The sequence below is a fragment of the Erinaceus europaeus genome, chromosome 9 (genome assembly GCF_950295315.1).
Source record: "Erinaceus europaeus chromosome 9, mEriEur2.1, whole genome shotgun sequence".
NCBI lineage: Eukaryota > Metazoa > Chordata > Mammalia > Eulipotyphla > Erinaceidae > Erinaceus > Erinaceus europaeus.
The window spans coordinates 109,421,878-109,437,069 of record NC_080170.1 but is presented as its reverse complement, the minus strand read 5'-3'; the positions used below and the strand labels follow the sequence as shown (position 1 = coordinate 109,437,069).

Genomic DNA, 15,192 nt, shown 5'->3' with positions numbered 1-15,192 from the left:
ACCATTGTTGATGTTGTTCGTTGTTGGATAGGACAGAGAAAAATGGAGAGAGGAGGAGAAGACAGAGAGGGGGAGAGAAAGATAGACACCTGCAGACCTGCTTCACCGCCTGTGAAGCGACCCCTGAAGGTGGGCAGCTGGGGGCTCAAACCGGGATCCTTACTCCGGTTCTTGTGCTTTGCGCCACGTGCGCTTAACCCACTGCGCCACCACTGGACCCCCCTTTTGTGCACTTCTAAGGCCCCACTTTCTCTTCCTTTCTAAGTCACACCCTTCCACCTTCCAGGTGTTCTTCATTTTTTCTCTTCCCTCTTAGGTAAGGGAAACAAGGCCTTCCTCAGGTATTATCCAGGTTCTCCTCACTCTTAATGAGAAGAGCAAAATTAAAAGTTCCTGGTCACAGAGTTCTGAGTCCAAGGTGAACAGGGGTTCAGGACACTCTCCTCCTCACCTTTCCATAGTACTGTGGATAAGGGGGGATGATAGAGGGGTCAATGATTTGGTATTGATGGCTGTGTTTATATCAATCATATTCTGCAGATAATTGCCTATGCCGCTCTATTTTTGTCACATCTGAAAAAACTAAGCTTTCGTAGATTCCTGGCACTGTGGGATAGCTCTGGAACTGGACCTGTACTTTAAAATGTACTTCATGCTTTATTAATTCATTTTAAAAAGATTTTATTTAATACTGAGAGAAATATACAGAGGGAGAATGCCCTGAGCCCTGCTCTCCTGTGGTTTACAGTGGTGTTGGGATTGAACCTGAGACCTCAGAGCTTCAAGAATGAAAGCTTTTTGCATAACCATTATGCTATCTTCCCAGCCCATTAATTCATTTTTTTAAATAAAGTTTCTATTTCAGAATTACTATAGAGCAACAGAAAAGTTGAAAATAAACCCATTGAAAATTTACAAATGAAATTTGTACTTCAAATATGTACAGTACATTAAACTTGTCAGATCTATTTTATTCTCCTAATTTTCCCCTCTTACAGTCTCTGTAGTCATGTTTAAAGCAGAAAAGTTTCTATCCCCTTTATGAGGTGATTAAGACTATTGAAAATGTAAAAACCAAAGTTGTTTTGTGTCTCAAATCTCTGAGAGCTGGATTTAGTTTTTGTATGAAAAACAAAACAAACAACAATATTAAAAAAATAAAACACCTCATCTGCACGGCGGTGGTCTTGGTTGTGCACACAAGTTACCGTGTGCAAGAACCCAAGTTCAAGCCCCAGGGCTGCAGGTGTCTCATAGTCTCTCTCCCCTTTCTCTCCCCCCCTTTTAATTTCTCTTTGTCCTATCAAATAAGAGACAAAATAAAGAAATACTTCAAAACAGGAAAGTTGAAATGACTTTAAACCTACCTCCAGGTTTTAGAACCACGAGGGAATTGACATTCTTGGCAGTTTTTTCTTTATTGTTTTTTTTAAAAAAACTTTTTATATTTATTTATTTATTTTCCCTTTTGTTGCCCTTTTTTATTGTTGTTGTAGTTATTATTGTTGTTGTTATTGGTGTCGTCATTGTTGGATAGGACAGAGAGAAATGGAGAAAGGAGGGGAAGACAGAAAGGGGAAGAGACAGACAGACACCTACAGACCTGCTTCACCGCCTGTGAAGCGACCCCCCTGCAGGTGGGGAGCTGGGGTCTCGAACCGGATTCTTAGCCTGTCCTTGTGCTTCACGCCACGTGCGATTAACCTGCTGTGCTATCGCCCAACTCCCTCTTTACTGCTTTTTATACCTTATTCTTTAAAGGAACTCTGTTTAGTAAGTAGGCATACATAGTATAAGTTTTAAGTGCAGGTGAAGAAGAGGGAAAGAAAGGATCTGAAACCAAAGTGAAAAAAGATCATTGTCAGGGCTGGGTTGGGGGTGACCTGGTTGAGTACATGTGCTGCAATGCACAAGGACCTAGGTTCTAGCCCCTGGTCCCCACCTGCAAGGGGAAAGCTTTGCAAGTGGTGAAGCAGGGCTGCAGGTGTCTCTGTCTCTCTCCCTCTCTGTCTCTCCCTTCTCCATTTCTAACGGTCTCTAGCCAATAAACAAATAAAGATAAAAAAGTTTTTAAAAAATCCGTGAAATGCTTATTAAAACGTCATTTAAAAAAATCATTGTTGCCACTGGCTTCTGGAACAGAAATAAAGCCTCCTGATTCCCAGTTCAGAGTCTTTCCTGTTGATTCATGTATCCTTTTTTTTTTTAATTGAGAAGAAATACAGCACTCACATTGTTCCTTCTCTTGTTTCGCATAGCTCTTCACAGAAGATGAAATGCTTTAATATTATCTCCTTGGTTGTCATGAAATCCAAACTAAGGAGGACAGAGTTTTTATAGTAGTTTTGAATAGTTACCTCAGGCACTGAATAGGAGAAGGGATGCACTCAAGGTCATGTCACTCATTTTGGTGTGAACTTATGCTACGCAGATAGCCCTGTCCCCATTCTACACCCAATCTCATCTCAATCCCTTTGCCCCATCTCACGTGCTGAAGTCTCTTACCTCCTTGCCACACATGCACAAGCACAAGCACAAGCGCGTGCGCCCGCGCGCGCGCGCACACACACACACATACACACACACACACACACACACACACACACACACACCAACCCCTGCATTCCCAGTCCTCATTGTCTTTACACACATCTGGAGGTAATCATGTAGCCCTCTCAATTAATTCAGCTCAATTAATAAATTACTGGGTAGATTTGGTGCTGGGAGTGTGTGCGGGGTGCCTTCCGGGCCTCCCTGCACTAAAGAGTTCTTTGCAATCAGGCTTGGAGAGCTCTCCTCAGCCATAATCTGTGAAGTGCTGCCTCAGCATGCAGGCTGCCTGTAGGGGTTCTGGAATACCCTGATAAGTAAGACACACTTTCTTTCCCATTATTGGGCATTGCAATCTGATCAGAATGGCCCTGGGCTGTTTGTTAACTCTTTCTTGTTAAGGTAAATTTTTCATGAAGGTTCAATATGGCGTCAATTCATTTAGCTTCTGATGAAATATTTCATTGCCAAGCAGGACTGAACTGTGCATTATAGATATTTGATATTCTAGAACCTGGCTTCATAAATGCCAGTGCCATGACCAAAGTATCCCCTTTCTCTATTTTTCAAATGTTCTTTCAAGGAGAACAGGGCTTTTTATAAAGTGGTCATCTTAAAGTACCTTGGCCTTCACTTGATATTCCATTGTTTTAGGAATAAACTTTTCATGGTTCCTTAATAGCTGATGTATAAATTTGAATCCCTTAAATTTGCACACAGGGAGTCGAGCAGTAGCACAGCGGGTTAAGCGCATGTGGCACAAAGCGCCAGGACTGGAGTAAGGATCTCGGTTTGAGCCCCTGGCTCCCCACCTGCAGGGGAGTCACTTCACAAGCCGTGAAGCAGGTCTGCAGGTGTCTTTCTCTCTCTCTCTCCCTCTCTCTGTCTTTCCTTCCTCTCTCCATTTCTCTTTGTCTTATCCAACAATGACTACAACAATAAAATAATAAGGGCAACAAAAGGGAATAAATATAAAAATATATTAAATAATAAATAATAAATTTGCACACAAAGCTGACGAGTTACTTAAATGCAATGTAATTTTCTGCTTTGCAACTTTTGTTAAAATTTTTCGGACTTGACCTCTATTTAGCATGCAGGACTTGGCCTGAAGGGTTTCATCAATGAGATTCTTAGTTCAGTTTCTAGCAAAATGGGATCTAACATTTTTTTCCTATTCATATCAGAAATTCCTTTTTAAAAACCTCACTTATGTGACTTATCAACTCATCTAGTTAAAGTTCACCATTTAATTGATGTGTAATGATGTTAATGATTGATAAAAGTGAACCTTAAGATTCTCTTAGAAATTATTAGGCAGCATTCCTTTTCTTTGAGTTTATTTCCTGTTGAATGCAATGCTTCAAATTAAGTAACTGTTGGGAGAGAGATATTCTGTAGTAGCTGGCTGGGATGTTCAACTCTTCTTCATAGAGCTTTTGCAACATTTTATTAAGTATGGAGTAATGTGAAATAATAGTGCATAAAAGTGAATAATAGTGAATAAAAGTATGTTACTTTTTCATGCTTTAAAAAAATCACTTAAGCAACTGTAGTTCTTTTAAATTCCAGGTTCTAACAATGTCTCACCCATCTTGGCTGCCACCCAAAAGCACTGGAGAGCCCCTTGGCCATGTTCCTGCTCGGATGGAGACCACCCACTCCTTTGGGACCCCCAGCATATCAGTGTCCACACAACAGCCACCGAAGAAGTTTGCACCAGTTGTTGCTCCAAAGCCCAAGTACAACCCATACAAGCAACCTGGAGGTGAAGGTAAGTGTGAGACTCTCAGAAGTTGGCTGTTCAAAGAGGCATGTTCTGTATAATAATCATGATTTATAGTAGTACACTGTTGTGTTAGAAGAAGGTGACTAAAAATCTTGTAATGTCTTTCTTAAAATTTATAGACTTGTAAAGGTTACAGAACATCTAAAAGGCACCTCAGCCAACCCTGCATTTAGGAATAAATGAGTATGCTTGATATGAGCAGAGTTATGCAGTGAATTACTACTAAGACCAATACTAGAACTTCAGTCTTGTTATTCAAAGCTTGGTGTCCTTCTACATAATTATCCTTTCTCCACTTTCCCTTTTCTTACAGAGATATGTACAGTCATCTTTTTTAAAATGTTAATTTGGGTAAGTAGGGCTGTTCTATCCGATGATTATCTAGTATATTTTATACCACCTAGGTCTGTTTAATTGCACTCATGATAATCAGTGTCAAAATTACCTAACAATGATTCTGCAGGGCATATCCCAATTATTTTATTATGTGTATTTATTTTATTGTTGTTGTTACTGGGCCTTCACTGCTACCGTCCACCTTTTTTTTTTTCTCAAGATGGAAAGACAGAGATAGAGATTGAGAGAGAAAAGAGAAAGACACCATAAAACCACTACTTTCTTAAATGCAGTGGGGGCCAAGTTCAAACTTGGGTTATACATGTGACAAAGCAAGCACACTATCCAAGTGAGCTGTCTTTCAAACCACATGTATAAATTAGTAAATGACTTGTGACTGTATGATTGAATTGTTTCTTCTTCTTGCCATTGAACATGTTGACTATGAAACTGTCAAGTACTGAACTCATGGGAAAACTGTATAGAGTGATCCTAGTAATAAACTAAAATTTTATTGCTCTATTTTTCTCCTATGGGCTGTTGTAGGATAAATTTGGCTATAAAACTCTCTGAGATCTGTATTTATTGAAGTTCACAGACAGATTTGATGGAAACCCAATTGTAGTGATTTTAATAGCAGTACATTTAGTTTACAGGCAGAGTTTTAAGATCTACATGAGCTCAATATCTCAGGTGTCTGTCTATGGCTTCATTGATACTGTAAAGCTCACAGACGGTATAAATATAGTACCACACTCATTGGTTGAAGAAGTCCTATGCCTTTGACCAACTAAATGTGATTAGCTCATACAAACACATGGAACAATGACTTCTGGCTACTAATCAGAAGAATGATAGATTGCTTAAAGCTTAAAGCAAGCTTCCCTTTTTCTAACTGTAACCCTTTCTTCCAAGTGCTACTATTTCTTTTTTTTTATTGATTGGCTAGAGATAGTCAGAAATCGAGAGAGGATGGGAAGATAGAGAGCAAGAGAGACAGACAGACACCAGCAGCCTTGCTTTACCACATGTGAAGCTTTCTCCCCAGCAGCCTTGCTTTACCACATGTGAAGCTTTCTCCCTACAGGTGGAGACCAGGAGCTCGAACCAGTGTCCTTGCACATTATAACATGTGTGCTCAACCAGATGCACCACCACCCGCCCCCCTCCATGATATTTCTAAGCACTCTGATTTAGTTCTGTCTTCTCTTTTTAAACCTCACCTTGCCCTCAATATTCTATTATTCCAGTATTTTTGCACTGAGGTTTAGAGCCATGTCTAGATACCCAGTTTGGGCAATTGGATGAATGGGCAGGTCATTGGGAGAGCAGGTACCAGGCCTGAACTGTGGCTGTGTCTTAGGTGTCCTTTCTCCAGAAAGGGTAACAATAAGACCATCAAAGAGTTGTTTCTCGAAGAGCAATGAATGAAACTTTGGTGCTCTCCTAATTTCCATGGTAATGCCTGATGTTTCATTACCCTTGAAAGAGGTTGTACCTTTGCTGTTAATCAGAGACTTAGTGGAACTGATTGCCTTTACTCCACTGTGCTTTAGCGGTTTCAGGACTTGGGAGCAGGAAGAAAATCCTTCTTCCAGACAGGAGAGGACATGTTGGTCTTTCATTCGTTTTCTCAATGTTTCCTTTTGATTGCTTACTATGGGGATTGCTATTTCATCTTCTAACTATTGGGCAGAGCTAAAAATGAACTTCCCTCTTATATGAGTGGGTAAAGCCAAAAACACCTTATGGAATAGAAGTGAACTGTGTGAGTACGTCTTGGCAAGTGAGACAGTCAAGGATGAGATCAATATTAAGTAGGCTGGTATAAATGGCGCCTATGAGAATGAGGAGAATAACACAGAATGGTCTTCTTTCGGAGCTTCACATTCTGAATGCTATGAATTGCCATGACTGACCCTGCAGATGACCCTCCTCATGCTGAGATGCTCTCTATCTCACTTTACTAGGCGAGGATCGTCCACTGTCAGTATTATTGTCTAAGTGACACTGGCAGCATCTTCAGTGCTCTGCAGCTCTTCGCTTAACACAGAGGCCTTCCTGCCACACCTTTATGCCATCTGTTAAAATCCTCCCTGTCGTGTTTTCTCCCACGTATCTAAGCATGACCTCGATCAGGAACATTCTCTCCCTTTGCTGAGTTTCCACATCCTTACTATGCTGTGGCTGTCAAATTTCTGCTTTTGCTATTAGACCTGCTGTGACTATACCACTTCAACATGTGGTCTGTGTGTGTGGTACCAAGTCTTTTTATGATCATTTAATTGCCTTCTCATAAAATCCTGTGAAATACATATTTTTCCCCCATGTATAGAAAATGGCAGCTTTGAGAGGAGAGGTGATATTTCCTATGGTTTTGTGCTTAATGGAATTAAGAAGTAAGGCTGCTAATGTATTTAGAAAGATAATGAACATACCATCTTGACTGGCCTTCTTTTTAAATTTTTTTTCAAAATTTTTTATTTATAAAAAGGAAACATTGACTAACCATAAGATAAGAGGGGTACGACTCCACACACTTCCCACCACCAGAACTCTGTATCCCATCCCCTTCCCTGATAGCTTTCTTATTCTTTAACCCTCTGAGAGTATGGACATTGTCATTGTGGGATGCAGAAGGTGGAAGGTCTGGCTTCTGTAATTGCTTCCCCGCTGAACATGGGCGTTGACAGGTCGATCCATACTCTCAGCCCGTCTCTCTTTTTCCCTAGTAGGGTGGAGCTCTGGGGAAGCAGAGCTCCAGGACACATTGGTGGGATTGTCTGTCCAGGGAAGTCTGGTTGGCATCATGCTGGCATCTGGAACCTGGTCTTGCCTCTCCTTCTATTTGTGGCATCTGTGACTCTCAGACCCCATATGATGGTGGGGCGTCCCTACTTCCTTATATGAATGTGAGCTTTGTTTATCCATGTTAGCATCAAGACATGGCTTCTCACTCATCCTTATGTTCCTCTTGGCTCTTATGCTACTGTGTTTTTAGTAAAAATGATTGCGTATGGTCAAATGTATGTCTGTATGTTCTTAAGTATATATATATTTGGATGGCTGGCGGATGGCTGGATGGGTGAGTGCACTGCTCAGTAATGCTTCCTGAGATCAACACTTTGGAATATAGCATCATACTTTGAAGAAACTCAGTCTCATTTAATTGCTGAAGCCTTGATTTTTTTTTTTTTTTTTTGCAATTCTGCCAATCTTTCTGTTTTTTTTTAATATAACCTTTTTTAAATATGTGAAAGAAGAAAGTTCCCTTGCATATATACATTTTAAAGACAGATATAGAGAAAAGTTCATGGATATTCAGCTTTATTTTTTTCAATGAAGCTACATCTCTTCATCTGCTATATATTATGATTTGATATTTGTTGGAAGCCTGAGATTTGCTTTACTTTGTATTTAAGTTTTGGTCTATTCCCCGTGCATTTTCATAATTCATGTTATTTTTCTTTCATTTTTCATACACAGTTAAAGTTTATCATTTTTCTTTTCCACCCATTTAGAGTGTTCTACACTGATAGTGAAATACTCAGATGGTAGGTAAGATAGCTATTCTTCTTATTATTATTTGCCTCCAGGTTTATTGGTGGGGGCTTGGTCCCTGCAGTGCGAATCCACTTCTCCTGGAGTCCATCTTTTCCATTTTGTTGTCCTTGTTGTTATTGTTATCATTGCTGTTAGATAGGACAGAGAGAAATTGAGAGAGGAGGGGAAGACAAAGGGGGAGAGAAAGATAAGACACCTGCAGACCTGCTTCACCACTCCTGAAGCTTTTCCGCTGTAGGTGAGGGACCCCCCTACAGGTGGCAAACCTGGAGCTCGAACCCTGGGATTCTTGCACAGGTCCTTGCACTTTGCGCCATGTATGCTTGCTGAGCTACCGCTGGCTCCGGACAGCTGTTCTTCATAGGGTGAATTAACAATACCAGGGTCTTGCCTCTCAGTTGATGATGTTCTTTGCCTCTAGCCAGAGACTGACTTTCAGTGCAGAAACCATAAAATCTTTTTGCCCATAGCTTAGTTCAGTGCCTGATCTCCCAGAAACTTAATGACAAAAGAGAAAGTTAAAGTTAGTAGAAATCCCACATGCCACATTTTCTGATGCAAATGTGTGAACTGTCTGTATTTTCACTCAGACATGCCTGGATCTCTCTGGGCCCAGTTAACATGAGGTCTCAGGTCCCCTCTGTTTATGTGAAGAGTTATGGAGAACCTCTTCATATGTTGTAGAGAGACTCTGACCACATCGGATTCTCTGTGCATCTCATGCAGTTTTTAGCAACAAACATTGTCATCGTTTTTCTTGTTTCTGAACCTAACTGCTTCTGTAGATTCAGAACTTTGCCTCATGCTTCCAGTTCGAAAGAGCAGCAGGCCGGATACCTGACATGTCCTAGGCCTCAGTAATGTTTGGGGTATTTGTTAAACCACAGCTGCAGAAGCATGTTTACCGATTCAAGCTTCTTTACCGGTACAAGCTTCTTTACCGATTCAAGCTTCTTTACCGGTACAAGCTTCTTTAATAAACACCTATTTGTTCTTCTCTAGTAGATACTTGTTAGTCTTTGTTAATTGGCGACTCACTCCACATGTTTAAAATACTGTTGCCTGGTGGTGGTGGAGAGCATAACGGTTATACAAAGGACTCTTGGGCCTGAGGCTCCAGTGTCCCAGGTTTAGTCCCCTACAACACCATAAGCCAGATCTAGCAGTGCTCTAGTAAATAAATAACTAATAATAATAATAAATTAAAAAAAATAAAATACTGTCACCCTCTTGTCTGTTCACGCTTTGAGCTTTTCAGTCAAAGCAGTTGTTTAATCTGTTACCTTAACGTTTCTGACTACTGTTCTTACCTTGGCATTATGTTTGTGATTCTGGGGGAGTGATTTTTGGATTCTTTTTTATTTTATTTTATTTTATCTTATTTTACTTTACTTTTTTTGGCCACCAGAATTATCCTGACACTCAATACCTGTGTGTTCCCACTGCTCTTGGCAGTCTTTTTTGTTTGTTGTTTCTTTTTCTTTTTAGATAGAGGTCATGAGACAGAAAGAGATAAAGAGGGAGAAAGAAACAGGAGGAGAGACACTGTGGCATCATTCCACTTAAATATATTTTTAATTAAAGATTCATTTATTTAGGAGAGAAGAACGAGAGGCTAAGAGAGAAATCAGAGTCTTTCTCAGATTTGGCATAAGGTCGTGGTGGGAATTGAACCTGTAACTTCTGAGAACTCACGTATGCATGTTCTGTGCTCTAACACATTAAAAAAACAATAAATTTTCAATGAATAAAATTTCCCCACCATTTTTGTAAGTTTATCAGGTAGGCTGATTTGATGTTGCTGTTTCTCTTCTCATAGTTAATAAAATATTTCTAGTTAGGTTTTTTGTTTGTTTGTTTGTTTGTTTGTTTTCAGGTGCCTGCACTATGAATCCACAGCTTCTGTGGGCCATTTCCCCCACCATTTTGTTATCCTTATTGTTATTGTTGTTATTGCTGTTGCTGTTGGATAGGGTAGAGAGAAATCGAGAGAGGAGGGGAAGACAGACAGGGGGAGAGAAAGATAGACACCTGCAGACCTGCTTCACCATCTGAGAAGTGACCTCCCTGCAGGTGGGTAATCAGGGGCTCGAACTGGGATCCTTGTGCTGGTTCTTACACTTCATCCATGCTCACTTAACCTGCTGCACTATGGCCTAGCCCCCATATTTCTAGTTTTTAAATGATAGCAAAGATAGGAGGAATGAGTGTAAGTGCTGAAGAGTGTTATTGAAATAATTTTTGTATTTAGTTATTATTGGATAGAGAAAGAGAGAAAATGATAGTGGATGAGGAGCTAGGAAGGGAGAGAGAGACAAAGAGACATGTGCAGGCCTGCTTCACCACTTGTGAATCTTTCCCTCTGCAGGTGGGGACCAGAGGCTTGAACCTGAGTCCTTACAGGCAGTAATGTATGTGCTTAACCAGATGTGTCACTCCCTGGCCCTGATATTGAAATATTTAGACTACTGTCTCTGGGGTCTTGCCATCTCTGTTTTCTGTTATGAAGGATGAATCTGCCTATGACTTTGAAGACAGAAAAGGAAAACTCTTTATGTATTTTTGACCACCCTCCTTCCTCTCCCAACACACAAACAAACACACACTGCCACCAATCACTGAAAAACAACTACGACTTCTGAGGCATTTGTTTAGCTATGTATCAATTGCCAGGAGGATAATCACAACCTCACTGATATTACTGGAGCTCTGACGACACTTGGGTTTGACTAACAACCTCCACCCTGCTTTCCTCAGGCTGAGTATCCTGAGCCACATCTCTCACTGTGGAGTGCAGGGCTTACAGTTAAGTTCTCAGGGCTCAAGGGTAATGTTCATTTATGAAAGGCTCAGGCAATTCTTGCATTGTTGTGTTATTTACATCATATTTTCTCAAGGAGAAAAAACTTATAATTCTTTTTTTATTTTAAATTTTTATTAGGAGCATTAATGGTTTATAGTAAATACAGTTGTTAGTACATGTATAAAATTTTGCAGTTTTCTGCAAAACACTTTTTTATTTTTTATTTATTTCTTTATTTTTTCTTTTTTATTTAAGAAAGGATTACTTAACAAAATCATAGGGTAGGAGGGGTACAGTTCCACACAATTCCCACCACCCAATCTCCATAACCCACCCCCTCCCATGATAGCTTTCCCATTCTCTAGCCCTCTGGGAGCATGGACCCAGGGTCATTGTGGGTTGCAGAAGGCAGAAGGTCTGGCTTCTGTAATTGCTTCCCCGCTGAACATGGGCGTTGACTGGTCAGTCCATACTCCCAGTCTGCCTCTCTCTTTCCCTAGTAGGGTGGGTCTCTGGGGAAGCGGAGCGCCAGGACACATTGGTGGGGTCTTCAGTCTAGGGAAGCCTGGCCGGCATCCTGATGACATCTGGAACCTGGTGACTGAAAAGAGAGTTAAGATACGAAGCCAAACAAATTGTTGAGCAATCATGGACCCAAAGCTTGGAATAGTGGAGAGGAAGTGTTAGGGGGGTACTCACTGCAAACTCTACTGTACTTCTGCTTCCAGGTATATATTTTGCAGTAGTTTACAGATACATGTGAACATATGCTCTCTCTCACAGAAACTGGTGTATATCTAGGTTTGGGGACTTTGTTAGAAAGTGAACCACCTGAGATGAAATTAGAGTATACTATGAAAGGAAAGGTCTCACCCGAGTAATGAAGCTGAAGGGTTGTCATTCCACACGTGAAGTCTCTGGACACAGTCTGAGGTGAAGCATGTTGAGGTGGCAATCGTTATGTTGGTTAGGTTGTGATCGGCTGATGCAATATTATTTGATATGGATTGGGAGATGCATCCGGGAAAGTGGGCCCTATCCAAGGGTTCCGGGACTGGGGGAAGTAGGGGCTCTATAGTGGAGATGTGAGGTTCCTGCTGTCTTAGGGTTCCAAAAGACAATCGATAGTTAATGTTATCATCACATTATTTGGTAATTGGGTTAACTTTGAAAAGTCCTTTTGTTAGGGTTTGCTGTACAGTACCCAGTATCTTGTATATAGCTGTGCTATTGGTTGCTTCTGATCTACTTGGTCTAGGCTTTTGAGAGAGTCTGCATATCATTTACACAGCCTATATATTGAAAAGATTCAGTTTGTGTTTTGAAAAACTTAAAGACATACAATTAATTTTCCCCCCTCTCGTATTAATTAACTAGTAATTTATATGACTACATTTTACTAGGAGTGTACATAAACACCATTCTCACCACCAAACACTCTTATCCCCCAGCCTTGGTCCTCTGCCACCTTCATGCTCCAGGACTGGAAGCAACCTCCCCACCCCCACCCCCACTCCCAGTGCTTCTACCCTCTGCCCCTAGAGTTCTTTACTTTGGGTGGAAGGAAATCATACCAGATTTTCATAGGCAGTATTGAAACTTCAAAGAAACAAGTTTCGATGTGCTGACATGTTGGTCAGAGTATTTATTTTTAGGGCCTGGCTTCAAAAGTTGTCCTTAAGACAGCTAAAATAATAAGATAAATCTTAAACATATCAATTTCTTACTGTTTCTTTTTCTGCTCCTTCAAGGTGACATCTTGTATGTATGTTAGATAACACGTACCACCCTTTAGGAAACACTGTTGTAACATACAACTTATGCCAGGATTTCAAATAAGTGAATGATGTGTAATTTTTTCTTAGCCCATAACTATTTCCTTTACTTATAAAATTAGTTGGTAATATTAGTTACCTTCTGAAATTGTTTTGAGATATCAGTTAGAACAGTGTGAAAGGTACTTTCTTAACTCTAAAATAATTTACATGTTTATAAGGAATTATTATTGTGTACTTATGAAACAATTATTTACTGAAATCAGACTTTGTCCAATTCAGTTTGTAAGAACTGAAGTAATAACAGTTAGCAATAGAGAGAAATCCTTTCCCGAGTAGAATGTATTAACTGTTATAGTAAAAATAATTAATTGTATTTACTATGTATAATATTGATTGTCATAATATTTAGTAAATTTATTTTATATACTTATATTTCTAATAGTCATTCTGAGTAACACTAGTACAGTATACTAATAATTGTGCTATAGTTTAAATATACATGTTACTAATAATGACATTTGTAATTCTTCTCTACACTATTACCTTATAACTATAGTGGTAGGAATCACAGAACTTTAATTTAACTTAATTTAATTTAATTTGCCTCCAGGGTTATCCCTGGGGCTCAGTGCTTACACTACTAATCCATTGCTCCTGGAGTCCATTATTCCCATTTTTGTTACCCTTGTTGTTGTTGTTCTTGTTGGATAGGACAGAGAGAAATGGAGAGAGGAGGGGTGTCGGGCTGCGCCACGGAGAAGAGAGAGAAGAGGTCCGGAGCAAGTGGGGTACACAAATCTTTATTATTGGATCAGGAGGGGTTGGCCCAGGCCACGTGGAGTCAGCCGAAAATGGCCGTCCCCACTACCTCACCACCAGGCAAGGAGCAAGAGAGAGAGGGAGAGAGAGCGCCTTGAGAGAGAGAGAGAGCCCAGAGAGAGAGAGAGAGACAGAGAGAGAGAGAGAGCCTAGAGAGAGAGCCCAGAGAGAGAGCCGAGAGAGAGAAAGATAGAGAGAGAGAGAGCAAGCCCAGAAAGAGAGCCGAGAGAGAGAGAGAGAGAGAGAGAGAGAGCCCAGAGAGAGAGAGAGAGAGCCCAGAGAGAGAGAGAGGAGAGAAGAGGAGAGGAGAGGGAGAGAGAGAGAGAGAGAGAGAGATCCCAGAGAGAGAGCCGAGAGAGAGAGAGCCGGGAGAGAGAGCCCAGAGAGAGAGAGAGAGAGAGAGAGAGAAGAGGAGAGGAGAGGAGAGAGAGAGAGAGAGAGAGAGAGCGCCCAGAGGGGGAAGTGGAAGAGCTTTTATTGGGCAACAACTAAGGGTGACATGTGGGGACAGGATTGGTTGAAAGGGGCACTGCTAGGATTTCACGGGGCATGGTAAAACCTGGGGACAGAGACTGCATCAGAATAAATCCTCAGCATCAGAGGGGAAGACACAGAGGAGGAGAGAAAGATAGAACCTGCAGACCTACTTCACCTTCTGTGAAGAAAACAGCCCCCACACCCGTAGGTAGGGAGCCCGGGGCTCGAACCAGGATCCTTACGCTGGTGCTTGCACTATGTATATGAACTTAACCTGCTGCACTACTGCCTGGCCCTCAGAACATAAATTTTATATTGATTATAGAATTCTATAGAGCTGATTAAAACTAAGTCAATAATACATATCTAGCATATATATCCTTTACTTTAGAAAGTCTTGGACAGTATTTGAATTTCTGTAACAACTTTTTCATAATAGCAAAATACTGGAAATAATCCAAATATTCTCCAATGTTTAAATATTTGGAGTGTTCACCAATGTGAAGGAGAAAGTGTACATATATTCAAAGACATGGATTGGCCTCAGTGTCATTCCACTGAGTTGTTGTGAAAATCTTGACATTCTTTTGCATAGAAAAACATAGAAAATTATACATTATGACTTTTTTTTGCCTACCCAACAGTTAATGAAAAAAGAGAAAGTCAGACTCAAAAGTTTATGTACATGACTCCATTTACAAGACCATCTAAAGAAGGCAAAACTTTAGAGCTGGAGAACAGATTGGTGATTGCTGGAGAACAAAAATGAGGAGGGGAGTGGGTTTTATATTAAGGAAAAGCGGCAAGGAATCCTTTTATGTAGTCAAACAGTTCTGTATCTTAAATAAAAATGCATGGTACAAAGCACAAAGATCCCGGTTCAAACCTCCAGGTCCCCACCTACAAGGGGTCTCTTCGCAAGTGAAGCAGGTCTGCAGGTGTCTATCTTCCTTTTTCCCTCTCCTCTCTCAATTTCATGGCAGTCACTAGAGCAAGCACAATAGCTCAATTGGCTAGGGCTCATGGTCTGTCATCTGTGGGACTCAGTGGAAACCATACATTGGAGGAAATTCTAT

General features: G+C 40.6%; 1 protein-coding gene across 10 annotated transcripts in view; it reads left to right on the top strand.

Annotated features, from left to right (window-relative positions):
- Positions 1–15,192, top strand: part of LOC103115819 (lipoma-preferred partner) — a 474,645-nt gene that overhangs the window by 276,861 nt on the left and 182,592 nt on the right. For all 10 annotated transcript variants that reach the window (XM_060198522.1, XM_060198525.1, XM_060198523.1 and 7 more), the window contains one exon: positions 4,123–4,324. In XM_060198522.1, coding sequence (XP_060054505.1) covers positions 4,132–4,324 — 193 coding nt within the window. In that variant the 5' untranslated portion in view covers positions 4,123–4,131. The remainder of the gene's footprint in view (positions 1–4,122; positions 4,325–15,192) is intronic.